General features: G+C 56.8%; 1 protein-coding gene across 1 annotated transcript in view; it reads left to right on the plus strand.

Moving 5' to 3' along the window:
• Positions 1–15,198, plus strand: part of dync2i2 (dynein 2 intermediate chain 2) — a 62,269-nt gene that overhangs the window by 23,190 nt on the left and 23,881 nt on the right. Inside the window, exon 3 of the mRNA XM_043720591.2 lies at positions 1,683–1,840. Coding sequence (XP_043576526.1) covers positions 1,683–1,840 — 158 coding nt within the window. The remainder of the gene's footprint in view (positions 1–1,682; positions 1,841–15,198) is intronic.

Below are 15,198 nucleotides of genomic sequence, written 5' to 3' on the forward strand. Positions count from 1 at the left end.
ATGGATTGTTCTGTTCAGATATCTCGATTTTTCTTTTTAAAGAGAGACCAATGAAATAACATCATGGAACTTCTCTTAAACAAGGCATTTCTTGGAAGCTGCATGGTCTCAGCTAATTGTTGGACATGTTTGCTAGTCATCATTGCTGTGTTGTTTGAATAGCTTTTTGCGGTCAGTTGGAGCTTGTTAGAGGCTCTCAGTTAGAGGAAGCCTGCTGAGGTATAGGCTGCTCAGCTTAGCGAATCTGTTTTTGAAGTACCCCACTGTGACTCCATTGTGGAGCCTGAATTTCCACTTGAAGACCGACTGGAACTCTTCTTGATAACTTCTCTTGAGCAAGCTATATCTGTCAAGACCCCAGCGATAATTGCCTTGTCTAGTGACCTATCATTGTGTGCCGAATTAACAGCCAACTGAATATTATACACTTCACCCCTTTGTTTCCTTCAAGAATTATTCATTAATGGCCAAAAATGTGGATTTTCGTGGAGTAATCTTTTTGTTTTGTAATCAAAAATAATTTTGTCTTTATTAAAAAAGCCTGGTGGATGGATCTTTTTATTCTAAGTCTAATATAGAAAAAAATACATGACTTGTCGTATCAGGAACGGAGTGAAATAATGAATTTGTGTTGTCAATGTTGGTATAGTGAGACTAAAGAAGAGCGGTGCACTCCTTCCATCTTACTTGGAACAACTGTTATCTTGGATTCGCTGCTTGTTAGTGAGTGTCGTTGAGGACAGAACCACAGTACACACTGCTTTCTCACTGTATGATCTGATCAGTTCTTATTGATCAACATTGAATCTGTGATTACACTTAAGTGCAGACCTAAGAGAAAGTAGCACTGTCAGCAAAGCTATTTCTTAGAAGAAACATTAAACTGTCTTCTGTTCAGTTTGGTGTCAAATATTCTGTTGCGATCTTTGGGGAGGAGGATTGGAGTATTCTGGGTGCCCTGGTTGATGCGTATGCTTCAACCAAAAACATCAAAAGTTTATTTATTTTATTTATCATTTATTTTGTTGCTGTGTGCAAATTGGCTGATCCCTTTGTTTCTATTACAGTAGTGGTTACACTTCAAGAGTAATTTGTTGACAGTAAAGCACTTTTGGAATTCTGAAAATGTATAAAAATGTTTCTTTACGGTTGAGTGCTAGTTGCACAATTACAGGGGATTAAAATTGCTTAAGAGGGTAAGGTGCTTTTTATGTATTTTAATTGGTTTTTTAAAAATATTGTCTTAGCTTTAAAAAGTAATCAAAGAAAGTGTTGTGCACATGAAACCATGAATAGCTCTAGTCATCATTAGTGGCTGAATTCTATTCACAATGTTATAGTTGAAAAATTCTGTAATGTTAAAAACATCCTCTACAAGTGCATGCTTCCAGATAGCCTTTGATAAATGGACTATTAGCATGAAGCAGAGTAACATGAGGTGACAGTGAATGTTAATAAATCTACAAAAGAAATCTCCTTTTAGATACCATTATCTACAATTTAATTGATCATTTTTATTTAAATCAGTCTTTCTCAGAGTCCCCTTTTGCCATTAAATACTCCCATAAATTATTCTGAATAGTGTTTGACTGCTAACAGCTTTATGCTCTGCTTTTCAATATGAAAGTTTGTATGAGTGCATCCACGATGATTAGTAATTATTCCTCTCACATTGATTTCAGGTTGGAGGATGGTGATTGGAGCACAGAGAAATCCTATGTGTGTTCCTGGAATCTAGATCGGAGAGGGTTGAACCCAGGGCGACCAAATACAGTGATTGATGTTTCTAGTGCCGTCATGTGCTTGGCATTCCATCCAGTAGAACCTTGTTTGATTGCTGGTATGATTTCAGGCTCTGATTTTAAAACCTGTATCTGCTCATCACACTGTAGGGCAATGGAAAAATGAGTTGGACCACTGAAGTCATTGAGCTCTTTTCTAATCTTGGGTGTCCTGAGTCATAGAGTCATAGCACGGAAACAGCACGAAAACAGACCCTTCGGTCCAACCCGTCCATACCGACCAGATATCCCAACCCATTCTAGTCCCACCTGCCAGCACCCGGCCCATATCCCTCCAAACCCTTCCTATTCATATACCCATCCAAATGCCTCTTAAATGTTGTAATTGTACCAGCCTCCACCACATCCTCTGGCAGCTCATTTCATACACGTACCACCCTCTGTGTGAAAAAGTTGCCCCTTAAGTCTCTCTTATATTTTTCCCCTCTCACCCTAAACCTATGCCCTCTCGTTCTGGACTCCCCGACCCCAGGGAAAAAACATTGTCTATTTCTCCTATCCATGCCCCTCATAATTTTGTAAACCTCTATAGGCAGTGGATGAAAATCAGACTTACATTTACAGTGCATTTCACAACCTCATGATCACCCAAAGTTGTTCACAACCGATGAAGTACTTTTAATCATTTTTATAACATAATAATTGCAGCAGCTAATCTTCTTGCTGTAAGCCCCCACACACAGCAGTGATGTACTGGCCTGTTAATCCATTTTGGTAATGTTGATTGAAGAATATATATTGGCCAGGAAACTGGGGAGAATTCCCCTGAATCTTCATCTGCAAGCAAGTGGTGTCTTAGTTCAACGTTTTATCTAAAAGACAGGAGAGGTACAGGACAATAGACAGCATATGTTGCCAGCACTAAATGATTCAGCAAAGTGCAGTAATGACTGTGTCTGTGTTTGTATAGCAGTGTTAATGTTGAGGGAACATTTATTTAAATGGACTTTTATTCTCCTGTATTAGAATTGATCAGTAAAATTTCTGTGTTGTGTTGCAGTGGTGTGTGACATGTGCCAAAGCTCAAATAATTAGGCATTCGGCCCATTGAGTCTGCTCCACCAAATCATCATGGCTAATATGTTTCTCAACCCCATTCTCCTGCCTTTTCCCCGTAACCTTTGATCCCCTTATTAATCAGGAACCTACCTATTTTTGACTTAAACACACTCAATGACTTGGCCTCCAAAGCCTTCTGTGGCAATGGGTTCTACAGATTCACCGCCACCTGGCTAACGAAGTTCCTCCTCATCTCAGTTGTGACAATAATATGGCTTGAAGAGGTGTATTTTGTCCTTTTTCTCAATGAAGAGAAGTTGAGACAGAGGTGCCGAGCAATCTGCTCCAAGCCAATAAAATAAACAGCATGTGAGGCCTTGGGGTTTTTAAAAAAAATGTTGAAACAATAGAAGCAGCATGAATGGATGGGGTTAGGCTCCCACAGAACCAGTGTTTTAGTTTAGCTTTCAGCAATTGCTGGGGTCTTGAAGCTATTATTCCTGTCTGTGTTATAGCTAAAAGCTAGAGTTCTTTTATAGAATTGCATGTAAGACAATCTATTTTATTGAATTTCCCTTTGCCAAGGATGTGTTTATGGCCTGTTACTATATTGAAACAGTTGCCTTTTAGTTGTTAAATACTCTATTATTCTGTTAAGTTTTCCAATAGAGTTGCAGTTTTATATATTCTTTCTTTTGTTTGTATTTGAAATATAGGGTAAGAATAAAGTGTGCTTTGCTTAAAGCTGAATACTGTAACCAATCAAATTGCATCAGGAACAGGCCACTGAAAATTTGCCTTTAAATAAGAAAAAGTTAGGACTAGGCTAGCTTCTTGATATACCTGAAGGGAATTTGGTCTGGTCCATAACACATTTCTAAAAGGTCATCCCTTCACCCTGAGGATGTGCCCTCTGGTCCCACTTCTACTAGTGGAAACGTCTCCATATCCGCATTATCCAGGCCTTTCAGGGTTCTGTAAGTTTTAGTCAGATCTCACCTCATCCTTCTAAACTCCGTTGAGTATAGACCCAGAGTCCTCAAATGCTTCTCATATGACAAGTCTTTCATCCCTGGAATCAATCTTGTGAACCTCCTCTGGATCCCCTCTAAGACCAGCCATCCTTCCTTAGATACAGGGCCCAAACCCACTCTCAATATTCCAAATGTGCTCTGTCCAGAGCATTGTACAGCCTCAGCAATATACCCCTGCTTTTGTGTTTAAGTCCTCTCCAAATTAGTGCTAATTTGCCTTTCTAACTGCCAACTGAACCTGCATATTAATCTTAAGAATATCCTGAACTAGGACTCCTAAGTTCCTTTGTGCTTCAGATTTCCAAAACGTTTCAGAACATTTAGAAAATGGTCTACACCCCAATTCTTCCTACCAAAGTGCACAACCTCACACTTGCCCCACATTCAATCCATCTGCCACTTCTTTGCCCACTTTCCTAGCCTGTCAAAGTCCTTCTGCAGCCTCCCCACTTCCTCATCTCTACTTTTTTCTCCACTTGCCTTTGTGTGATGTGCAAACTTAGTAAGAATGCCATCAATTCCTTTATTCAAGTCATTTATGTGAAATGTGAATTTCACGTTAATGACTTGAATAAAGGAATTGATGGCATTGTGATCCCAACAATGAGACTGCTGTAACACTTCACTGGTCCCTGACGGCATCTTGAAAAAGCTGTGTTTCCCAGTCCCTGCTTTCTTCCAGTCAACCATTTCTCAATCCATGCCAGTACCTTGCCCCTACTACCATGCATTCTTATTTAATAGCCTCCTTTGGGGCATCTTGTCAAAGGCTTACTGGGCATCCTAATAATTCATGTTCACTAGTTCTCCTATGTCTAACTTATTCATTACCTCCTCAAAGAATTCTAACAGATTTATCAAGCATGACCTCCCATTAATGAAGCCGTGCTAACTCAGCCCTGTTTGACCATCCAATTTGAGTCCTGTTTCAAAGCATATCCATCTTTTTGCAGTTTTTTTTTTCCTCTGGAGTGCATGGCTGTTTAATTTTTGTTCCATGACAATTTAAAGAGGCTGCTGGCCACTTCCCCCTTCTAACTGTCTTTCACACTCTCCGTTCTCCACCCCTTTTTCATTCGCACAAAGGAGGAAGGGAACAAGGTGCAGAGTGATGGGATTAGGAAGCAATGTATAAAATTGATTTATAAGAACAGTCAAGCATGCTGAGTTACAATGCTATCCTTGGCATAAGTACCTCCAGAAAGTGGAGGTAGCACAATTTGTTTATACAGAGGAACCTCAATTATCCGAATTTCGGATTATCTGAAGAGGTTCTCAAGGTCCCAATAAAACCATTACTGTACATCAAAGAGGTGTTTCCAACACTGATCGCCTCTTTTGTTTACAATGAATAAAAGTGAATTTGGCTTACTGAAATGCTGCCGAGGACAGTCCTGTACATCGATGGGAGCCCAGGCATTGTCTCCAAATGACTGGCTGTCTTTTCTCTATCTATCTATCGCTCTTGCTCTCGCTCGCGCTCTCGCTCTCTCTCTCTCTCGCTCGTGCTCGCACTCTCTCTCTCGCACTCTCTCTCTCGCTCTCTCTCTCTCCGCGCTCTCTCAATCTATCCCTCTCTCACTCCCCCTCTCTCACTCCCCCTCTCTCACTCCCCCTCTCTCACTCCCCCTCCACCTCTCTCCCCCTCCACCTCTCTCCCCCTCCACCTCTCTCCCCCTCCACCTCTCTCCCCCTCCACCTCTCTCCCCCTCCACCTCTCTCCCCCTCCACCTCTCTCCCCCTCCACCTCTCTCCCCCTCCACCTCTCTCCCCCTCCACCTCTCTCCCCCTCCACCTCTCTCCCCCTCCACCTCTCTCCCCCTCCACCTCTCTCCCCCTCCACCTCTCTCCCCCTCCACCTCTCTCCCCCCTCCACCTCTCTCCCCTCCACCTCTCTCCCCCTCCACCTCTCTCCCCCTCCACCTCTCTCCCCCTCCACCTCTCTCCCCCTCCACCTCTCTCCCCCTCCACCTCTCTCCCCCTCCACCTCTCTCCCCCTCCACCTCTCTCCCCCTCCACCTCTCTCCCCCTCCACCTCTCTCCCCCTCCACCTCTCTCCCCCTCCACCTCTCTCCCCCTCCACCTCTCTCCCCCTCCACCTCTCTCCCCCTCCACCTCTCTCCCCCTCCACCTCTCTCCCCCTCCACCTCTCTCCCCCTCCACCTCTCTCCCCCTCCACCTCTCTCCCCCTCCACCTCTCTCCCCCTCCACCTCTCTCCCCCTCCACCTCTCTCCCCCTCCACCTCTCTCCCCCTCCACCTCTCTCCCCCTCCACCTCTCTCCCCCTCCACCTCTCTCCCCCTCCACCTCTCTCCCCCTCCACCTCTCTCCCCCTCCACCTCTCTCCCCCTCCACCTCTCTCCCCCTCCACCTCTCTCCCCTCCACCTCTCTCCCCCTCCACCTCTCTCCCCCTCCACCTCTCTCCCCCTCCACCTCTCTCCCCCTCCACCTCTCTCCCCCTCCACCTCTCTCCCCCTCCACCTCTCTCCCCCTCCACCTCTCTCCCCCTCCACCTCTCTCCCCCTCCACCTCTCTCCCCCTCCACCTCTCTCCCCCTCCACCTCTCTCCCCCTCCACCTCTCTCCCCCTCCACCTCTCTCCCCCTCCACCTCTCTCTCCCCCTCCACCTCTCTCCCCCTCCACCTCTCTCCCCCTCCACCTCTCTCCCCCTCCACCTCTCTCCCCCTCCACCTCTCTCCCCCTCCACCTCTCTCCCCCTCCACCTCTCTCCCCCCCACACTCTCTCCCAACTCTCCCCCCTCCACTCTCTCCCCCCCACCACTCTCTCCCCCCCACCACTCTCTCCCCCCCACCACTCTCTCCCCCCCACCACTCTCTCCCCCCCACCACTCTCTCCCCCCCACCACTCTCTCCCCCCCACCACTCTCTCCCCCACTACTCTCCCCCCACCACTCTCTCCCCCCCACCACTCTCTCCCCCCCACCACTCTCTCCCTCCCCCCCACCACTCTCTCCCCCCCACCACTCTCTCCCCCCCACCACTCTCTCCCCCCCACCACACTCTCTCCCCCCCACCACTCTCTCCCCCCCACCACTCTCTCCCCCCCACCACTCTCTCCCCCCCACCACTCTCTCCCCCCCACCACTCTCTCCCCCCCACCACTCTCTCCCCCCCACCACTCTCTCCCCCCCACCACTCTCTCCCCCCCACCACTCTCTCCCCCCCCACCACTCTCTCCCCCCCACCACTCTCTCCCCCCCACCACTCTCCCTCCCCCCCACCACTCTCTCCCCCCCACCACTCTCTCCCCCCCACCACTCTCTCCCCCCCACCACTCTCTCCCCCCCACCACTCTCTCCCCCCCACCACTCTCTCCCCCCCACCACTCTCTCCCCCCCACCACTCTCTCCCCCCACCACTCTCTCCCCCCCACCACTCTCTCCCCCCCACCACTCTCTCCCCCCCACCACTCTCTCCCCCCCACCACTCTCTCCCCCCCACCACTCTCTCCCCCCCCCCACCACTCTCTCCCCCCACCACTCTCTCCCCCCCACCACTCTCTCCCCCCCACCACTCTCTCCCCCCCACCACTCTCCCCCCCACCACTCTCTCCCCCCCACCACTCTCTCCCCCCCACCACTCTCTCCCCCCCACCACTCTCTCCCCCCCACCACTCTCTCCCCCCCACCACTCTCTCCCCCCACCACTCTCTCCCCCCCACCACTCTCTCCCCCCCACCACTCTCTCCCCCCCACCACTCTCTCCCCCCCACCACTCTCTCCCCCCCACCACTCTCTCCCCCCCACCACTCTCTCCCCCCCACCACTCTCTCCCCCCCACCACTCTCTCCCCCCCACCACTCTCTCCCCCCACCACTCTCTCCCCCCCACCACTCTCTCCCCCCCACCACTCTCTCCCCCCCACCACTCTCTCCCCCCCACCACTCTCTCCCCCCCACCACTCTCTCCCCCCCACCACTCTCTCCCCCCCACCACTCCTCCCCCCCACCACTCTCTCCCCCCCACCACTCTCTCCCCCCCACCACTCTCTCCCCCCCACCACTCTCTCCCCCCCACCACTCTCTCCCCCCCACCACTCCTCCCCCCCACCACTCTCTCCCCCCCACCACTCTCTCCCCCCCACCACTCTCTCCCCCCCACCACTCTCTCCCCCCCACCACTCTCTCCCCCCCACCACTCTCTCCCCCCCACCACCACTTCTCCCCCCCACCACTCTCTTCCCCCCCACCACTCTCTCCCCCCCACCACTCTCTCCCCCCCACCACTCTCTCCCCCCCACCACTCTCTCCCCCCCACCACTCTCTCCCCCCCACCACTCTCTCCCCCCCACCACTCTCTCCCCCCCACCACTCTCTCCCCCCCACCACTCTCTCCCCCCCACCACTCTCTCCCCCCCACCACTCTCTCCCCCCCACCACTCTCTCCCCCCCACCACTCTCTCCCCCCCACCACTCTCTCCCCCCCACCACTCTCTTCCCCCCCACCACTCTCTCCCCCCCCACCACTCTCTCCCCCCACCACTCTCTCCCCCCCACCACTCTCTCCCCCCCCACCACTCTCTCCCCCCCACCACTCTCTCCCCCCCACCACTCTCTCCCCCCCACCACTCTCTCCCCCCCACCACTCTCCCCCCCACCACTCTCTCCCCCCCACCACTCTCTCCCCCCACCACTCTCTCCCCCCCACCACTCTCTCCCCCCCACCACTCTCTCCCCCCCACCACTCTCTCCCCCCCACCACTCTCTCCCCCCACCACTCTCTCCCCCCCACCACTCTCTCCCCCCCACCACTCTCTCCCCCCCACCACTCTCTCCCCCCCACCACTCTCTCCCCCCCACCACTCTCTCCCCCCCACCACTCTCTCCCCCCCACCACTCTCTCCCCCCCACCACTCTCTCCCCCCACCACTCTCTCCCCCCCACCACTCTCTCCCCCCCACCACTCTCTCCCCCCCACCACTCTCTCCCCCCCACCACTCTCTCCCCCCCACCACTCTCTCCCCCCCACCACTCTCTCCCCCCCACCACTCTCTCTCCCCCCACCACTCTCTCCCCCCCACCACTCTCTCCCCCCCACCACTCTCTCCCCCCCACCACTCTCTCCCCCCCCACCACTCTCTCCCCCCCACCACTCTCTCCCCCCCACCACTCTCTCCCCCCACCACTCTCTCCCCCCCCACCACTCTCTCCCCCCCACCACTCTCTCCCCCCCACCACTCTCTCCCCCCCACCACTCTCTCCCCCCCACCACTCTCTCCCCCCCACCACTCTCTCCCCCCCACCACTCTCTCCCCCCCCACCACTCTCTCTCCCCCCACCACTCTCTCCCCCCACCACTCTCTCCCCCCCACCACTCTCTCCCCCCCACCACTCTCTCCCCCCCACCACTCTCTCCCCCCCACCACTCTCTCCCCCCCACCACTCTCTCCCCCCCACCACTCTCTCCCCCCCCACCACTCTCTCCCCCCCACCACTCTCTCCCCCCCACCACTCTCTCCCCCCCACCACTCTCTCCCCCCCACCACTCTCTCCCCCCCACCACTCTCTCCCCCCCACCACTCTCTCCCCCCCACCACTCTCTCCCCCCCACCACTCTCTCCCCCCCACCACTCTCTCCCCCCCACCACTCTCTCCCCCCACCACTCTCTCCCCCCCACCACTCTCTCCCCCCCACCACTCCCCCCACCACTCTCTCCCCCCCACCACTCTCTCCCCCCCACCACTCTCTCCCCCCCACCACTCTCTCCCCCCCACCACTCTCTCCCCCCCACCACTCTCTCCCCCCCACCACTCTCTCCCCCCCACCACTCTCTCCCCCCCACCACTCTCTCCCCCCCCACCACTCTCTCCCCCCCACCACTCTCTCCCCCCCCCCACCACTCTCTCCCCCCCACCACTCTCTCCCCCCCACCACTCTCTCCCCCCCACCACTCTCCCCCCCACCACTCTCTCCCCCCCACCACTCTCTCCCCCCCACCACTCTCTCCCCCCCCACCACTCTCTCCCCCCCACCACTCTCTCCCCCCCCACCACTCTCCCCCCCACCACTCTCTCCCCCCCACCACTCTCCCCCCCCCCCACCACTCTCTCCCCCCACCACTCTCTCCCCCCCACCACACTCTCCCCCCCACCACTCTCTCCCCCCACCACTCTCTCCCCCCCACCACTCACTCCCCCCCCACCACTCACTCCCCCCCACCACTCTCTCCCCCCCACCACTCTCTCCCCCCCACCACTCCCCCCCCCCACACTCTCCCCCCCACCACTCTCTCCCCCCCCACCACTCTCTCCCCCCCACCACACTCTCCCCCCCCCACCACTCTCCCCCCCCACCACTCTCTCCCCCCCACCACTCTCTCCCCCCCACCACTCTCCCCCCCCACCACTCTCTCCCCCCCACCACTCTCTCCCCCCCCACCACTCTCTCCCCCCCACCACTCTCTCCCCCCCACCACTCTCTCCCCCCCCACCACTCTCTCCCCCCCACCACTCTCTCCCCCCCACCACACTCTCCCCCCCCACCACTCTCACCCCCCCCCCCACCACTCTCCCCCCCCACCACACCCCCCCCCCACCACCCCCCCCCCACCACTCTCTCCCCCCCCACCACACTCCCCCCCCCCACCACTCTCTCCCCCCCCACCACTCTCCCCCCCCCACCACTCTCTCCCCCCCACCACTCTCTCCCCCCCACCACTCTCCCCCCCCCACCACTCTCTCCCCCCCACCACTCTCTCCCCCCCCACCACTCTCCCCCCCCCACCACTCTCTCCCCCCCCACCACTCTCTCCCCCCCACCACCCCCCCCCCACCACTCCCCCCCCCCACCACTCTCTCCCCCCCCACCACTCTCTCCCCCCCACCACTCCCCCCCCCACCACTCCCCCCCCCACCACCCCCCCCCCACCACACTCCCCCCCCCACCACTCTCTCCCCCCCACCACTCTCCCCCCCCACCACACTCACCCCCCCCCACCACTCTCCCCCCCCACACACTCCCCCCCCCCACCACTCCCCCCCCCACCACTCTCCCCCCCCCACCACTCTCTCCCCCCCCACCACTCTCCCCCCCCACCACTCTCCCCCCCCCACCACCCCCCCCCCCCACCACTCCCCCCCCCCCACCACTCTCCCCCCCCACCACTCTCTCCCCCCCCACCACTCTCCCCCCCCACCACTCACCCCCCCCCACCACTCCCCCCCCCCCACCACACTCTCCCCCCCACCACTCTCCCCCCCCCACCACTCTCTCCCCCCCACCACACTCTCCCCCCCCACCACTCTCTCCCCCCCACCACTCTCTCCCCCCCCACCACTCTCTCCCCCCCACCACTCTCTCCCCCCCACCCACCACTCTCCCCCCCCACCACTCTCTCCCCCCCACCACTCCTCCCCCCCCACCACTCTCTCCCCCCCACCACTCTCTCCCCCCCACCACTCTCTCCCCCCCACCACTCTCCCCCCCACCACCTCCCCCCCCACCACTCTCTCCCCCCCACCACTCTCCCCCCCCCACCACTCTCTCCCCCCCACCACTCTCCCCCCCCCACCACTCTCCCCCCCCACCACTCTCTCCCCCCCCACCACTCTCTCCCCCCCACCACTCTCTCCCCCCCACCACCCCCCCCCCACCACTCTCCCCCCCCACCACACTCTCCCCCCCCACCACTCTCTCCCCCCCCCACCACTCTCCCCCCCCACCACACTCTCCCCCCCCCACCACTCCTCCCCCCCACCACTCTCCCCCCCCACCACTCTCTCCCCCCCACCACTCTCTCCCCCCCACCACTCTCTCCCCCCCACCACTCTCTCCCCCCCCACCACTCTCTCCCCCCCCACCACTCTCTCCCCCCCACCACTCTCCCCCCCCCACCACTCTCTCCCCCCCCACCACTCTCTCCCCCCCCCCACCACTCTCCCCCCCCCACCACTCTCTCCCCCCCCACCACTCTCTCCCCCCCACCACTCTCTCCCCCCCACCACTCTCTCCCCCCCACCACACTCTCCCCCCCCACCACTCTCTCCCCCCCACCACTCTCTCCCCCCCACCACTCTCCCCCCCCACCACTCTCTCCCCCCCACCACTCACTCCCCCCCACCACTCTCTCCCCCCCACCACTCTCTCCCCCCCACCACTCTCTCCCCCCCCACCACTCTCTCCCCCCCCACCACTCTCTCCCCCCCACCACTCTCTCCCCCCCACCACTCTCTCCCCCCCCCACCACTCTCTCCCCCCCACCACTCTCTCCCCCCCACCACTCTCTCCCCCCCACCACTCTCTCCCCCCCACCACTCTCTCCCCCCCACCACTCTCTCCCCCCCACCACTCTCTCCCCCCCACCACTCTCTCCCCCCCACCACTCTCTCCCCCCCACCACTCTCTCCCCCCCACCACTCTCTCCCCCCCACCACTCTCTCCCCCCCACCACTCTCTCCCCCCCACCACTCTCTCCCCCCCACCACTCTCTCCCCCCCACCACTCTCTCCCCCCCACCACTCTCTCCCCCCCACCACTCTCTCCCCCCACCACTCTCTCCCCCCCCACCACTCTCTCCCCCCCACCACTCTCTCCCCCCCACCACTCTCTCCCCCCCACCACTCTCTCCCCCCCCACCACTCTCTCCCCCCCACCACTCTCTCCCCCCCCACCACTCTCTCCCCCCCACCACTCTCTCCCCCCCCCCACCACTCTCTCCCCCCCACCACTCTCTCCCCCCCACCACTCTCTCCCCCCCACCACTCTCTCCCCCCCACCACTCTCCCCCCCCCACCACTCTCTCCCCCCCCCCACCACTCTCTCCCCCCCCACCACTCTCTCCCCCCCCACCACTCTCTCCCCCCCACCACTCTCTCCCCCCCACCACTCTCTCCCCCCCACCACTCTCTCCCCCCCACTCTCTTCCCCCCCTCTCTCTTCCCCCCCCTCTCTCTTCCCCCCCCTCTCTCTTCCCCCCCTCTCTCTTCCCCCCCTCTCTCTTCCCCCCCTCTCTCTCTTCCCCCCCCTCTCTCTTCCCCCCCTCTCTCTCTTCCCCCCCCTCTCTCTCTTCCCCCCCCTCTCTCTCTTCCCCCCCCTCTCTCTCTCTTCCCCCCCTCTCTCTCTCTTCCCCCCCTCTCTCTCTCTTCCCCCCCTCTCTCTCTCTTCCCCCCCTCTCTCTCTCTTCCCCCCCCCTCTCTCTCTTCCCCCCTCTCTCTCTTCCCCCCTCTCTCTCTTCCCCCCTCTCTCTCTTCCCCCCCCTCTCTCTCTTCCCCCCTCTCTCTCTTCCCCCCTCTCTCTCTTCCCCCCTCTCTCTCTTCCCCCCTCTCTCTCTTCCCCCCTCTCTCTCTTCCCCCCTCTCTCTCTCTCTCCCACTCTCTCTCCCACTCTCTCTCCCACTCTCTCTCCCCCACTCTCCCCCCACTCTCCCCCCACTCTCCCCCCACTCTCCCCCCCACTCTCCCCCCCTCCCTCTCGCCCTCCCTCTCGCCCTCCCTCTCGCCCTCCCTCTCGCCCTCCCTCTCCCTCCCCCTCCCTCCCCCTCCCTCCCCCCTCTTCTCTCTCTTTATCTCTCCCTCTCTTTATCTCTCTCTCCCTCCCTCTCTTTATCTCTCTCTTTATCTCTCTCTCTCCCTCTCTCTCTTTATCTCTCTCTTTATCTCTCTCCCTCTCTCTCTTTATCTCTCTCTTTATCTCTCTCTCTCCCTCTCTCTCTTTATCTCTCTCTTTATCTCTCTCCCTCTCTCTCTTTATCTCTCTCTCTCCCTCTCTCTCTCCCTCCCTCTCTCTCTATCGCCCCTCTCTTCCCACCCCCACCACACTTTCACTGGGTTCTCCACAGGGGTGTACCCGTAATTACACTGGCTCCACTGCATTGGTGCCACCTCGTGCTCCCGCGAGGAGGTTGAGCAATTCATCAACTTCACCAACATATTCCGCCCTGACTGTAAATTTACCTGGACCAGCTCTGACTCCCCCCTCCCACTCTGCCGAGGACATGGATGTCCTGGGCTTCCTTCACCGCCGCTCCCTCATCACCCGATGCCTGGAGGAAGAACGCCTCATCTTCTGCTTCGGAACACTTCAACCCCAGGGCATCAATGTGGACTTCAACAGTTTCCTCATTTTCCCCTTCCCCCATCTCACCCCAGTTCCAAACTTCCAGCTCAGCACTGTCCCCAAGACTTATCCTACCTGCCTATCTTATTTTCCACCTATCCACTCACCCTCCTCCTTGACCTATCACCTTCATCCCACTTCCATCCTCCCATTGTAATCTTTGTTACCTTCCACCACCTTCCCCCCTGACCTCTCACCTTTATCCCCACCTCCACTCCCCTATTGTCCTCTATGCTACTTTCTCCCCACCCCCACCCTTCTCTCATTTATCCCTCCATCCTTCAGGCACTCTGTATGTATTCCTGATGAAGGGTTTTTGTCAATTTTCCTGCTCCTCAGATGCTGCCTGAACTGCTGTGCTTTTCCAGCACCACTAATCCAGAATCTGGTTTCCAGCATCTGCAGTCATTGTTTTTACCCAGGGGTGTACCCTTCCCCAGGTAATCTCTTCAACATTGTTCTGTCCAGGACAAAGGTGGAACTTGTCAAAAAGTGATGCATGTGTGCATGCTCAGAAACAAACCCTGAAAAAGAGAGGGGGAGCAAGGCAAGCAGACCGAGGAAAAAGGAAACTTCAGAGTCCCAAAGGAGAGACATTGAATCAGTTATCCAAATAAACAATTATCCGAATGAAATACTGCCTGCCCATCTCATTTGGACAATCCAGATTCCTCTGTATTCCTAATGCTAAAACAAAGATGTGCTAATAGACCACATTTTAATTTGAGGATACAGAAGATATAGAGTAGAATATCCTTTATTGTCACGTGTAGTCCAGTACAGGAGTACAATGAAAAGCTTTTAAAATGGCTACCTTTTAATGGCACTATCTTAGATACAAGTACCTAGGTACAAATCTTCGAAACGAAAGATGAATAAAAGGAAAAGTAATACCATTACTTGGTGTCTTAAAAAAAGAAATTAGGAATAAGATAGTTATAACATAGTTAAACAACACTACATTCTGATAACGAATTTCAAAGAGCAGCTCAGCTCATGGTCTAACCATGTTTAACTTCAGCAAGGACAATATCGTCAAGCAACTGGACCCCTATGCCTTACCTACAGACAAACCAGCAGTACACCTATGGGATCTCCATTATCAGGGTTCTTAGCAGAGGCAGTAACGCAGAGACTCGAATAAACGGCTCTGCCAACCATCCAACCCAGACGTTGGGTCTGTTACGTGGATGACACCTTTGTCATCACTAAAAGAAACAAATTCGAGGAAATCTTCAAGACAGTCAATACTACCCTTATTGGCATAAAATTCACTAAAGAGGAGAAAA

The sequence above is a fragment of the Chiloscyllium plagiosum genome, unplaced genomic scaffold, assembly GCF_037043375.1.
Source record: "Chiloscyllium plagiosum isolate Xiang-an unplaced genomic scaffold, Cpla_swu_hap1 HiC_scaffold_21, whole genome shotgun sequence".
Taxonomy (NCBI): domain Eukaryota; kingdom Metazoa; phylum Chordata; class Chondrichthyes; order Orectolobiformes; family Hemiscylliidae; genus Chiloscyllium; species Chiloscyllium plagiosum.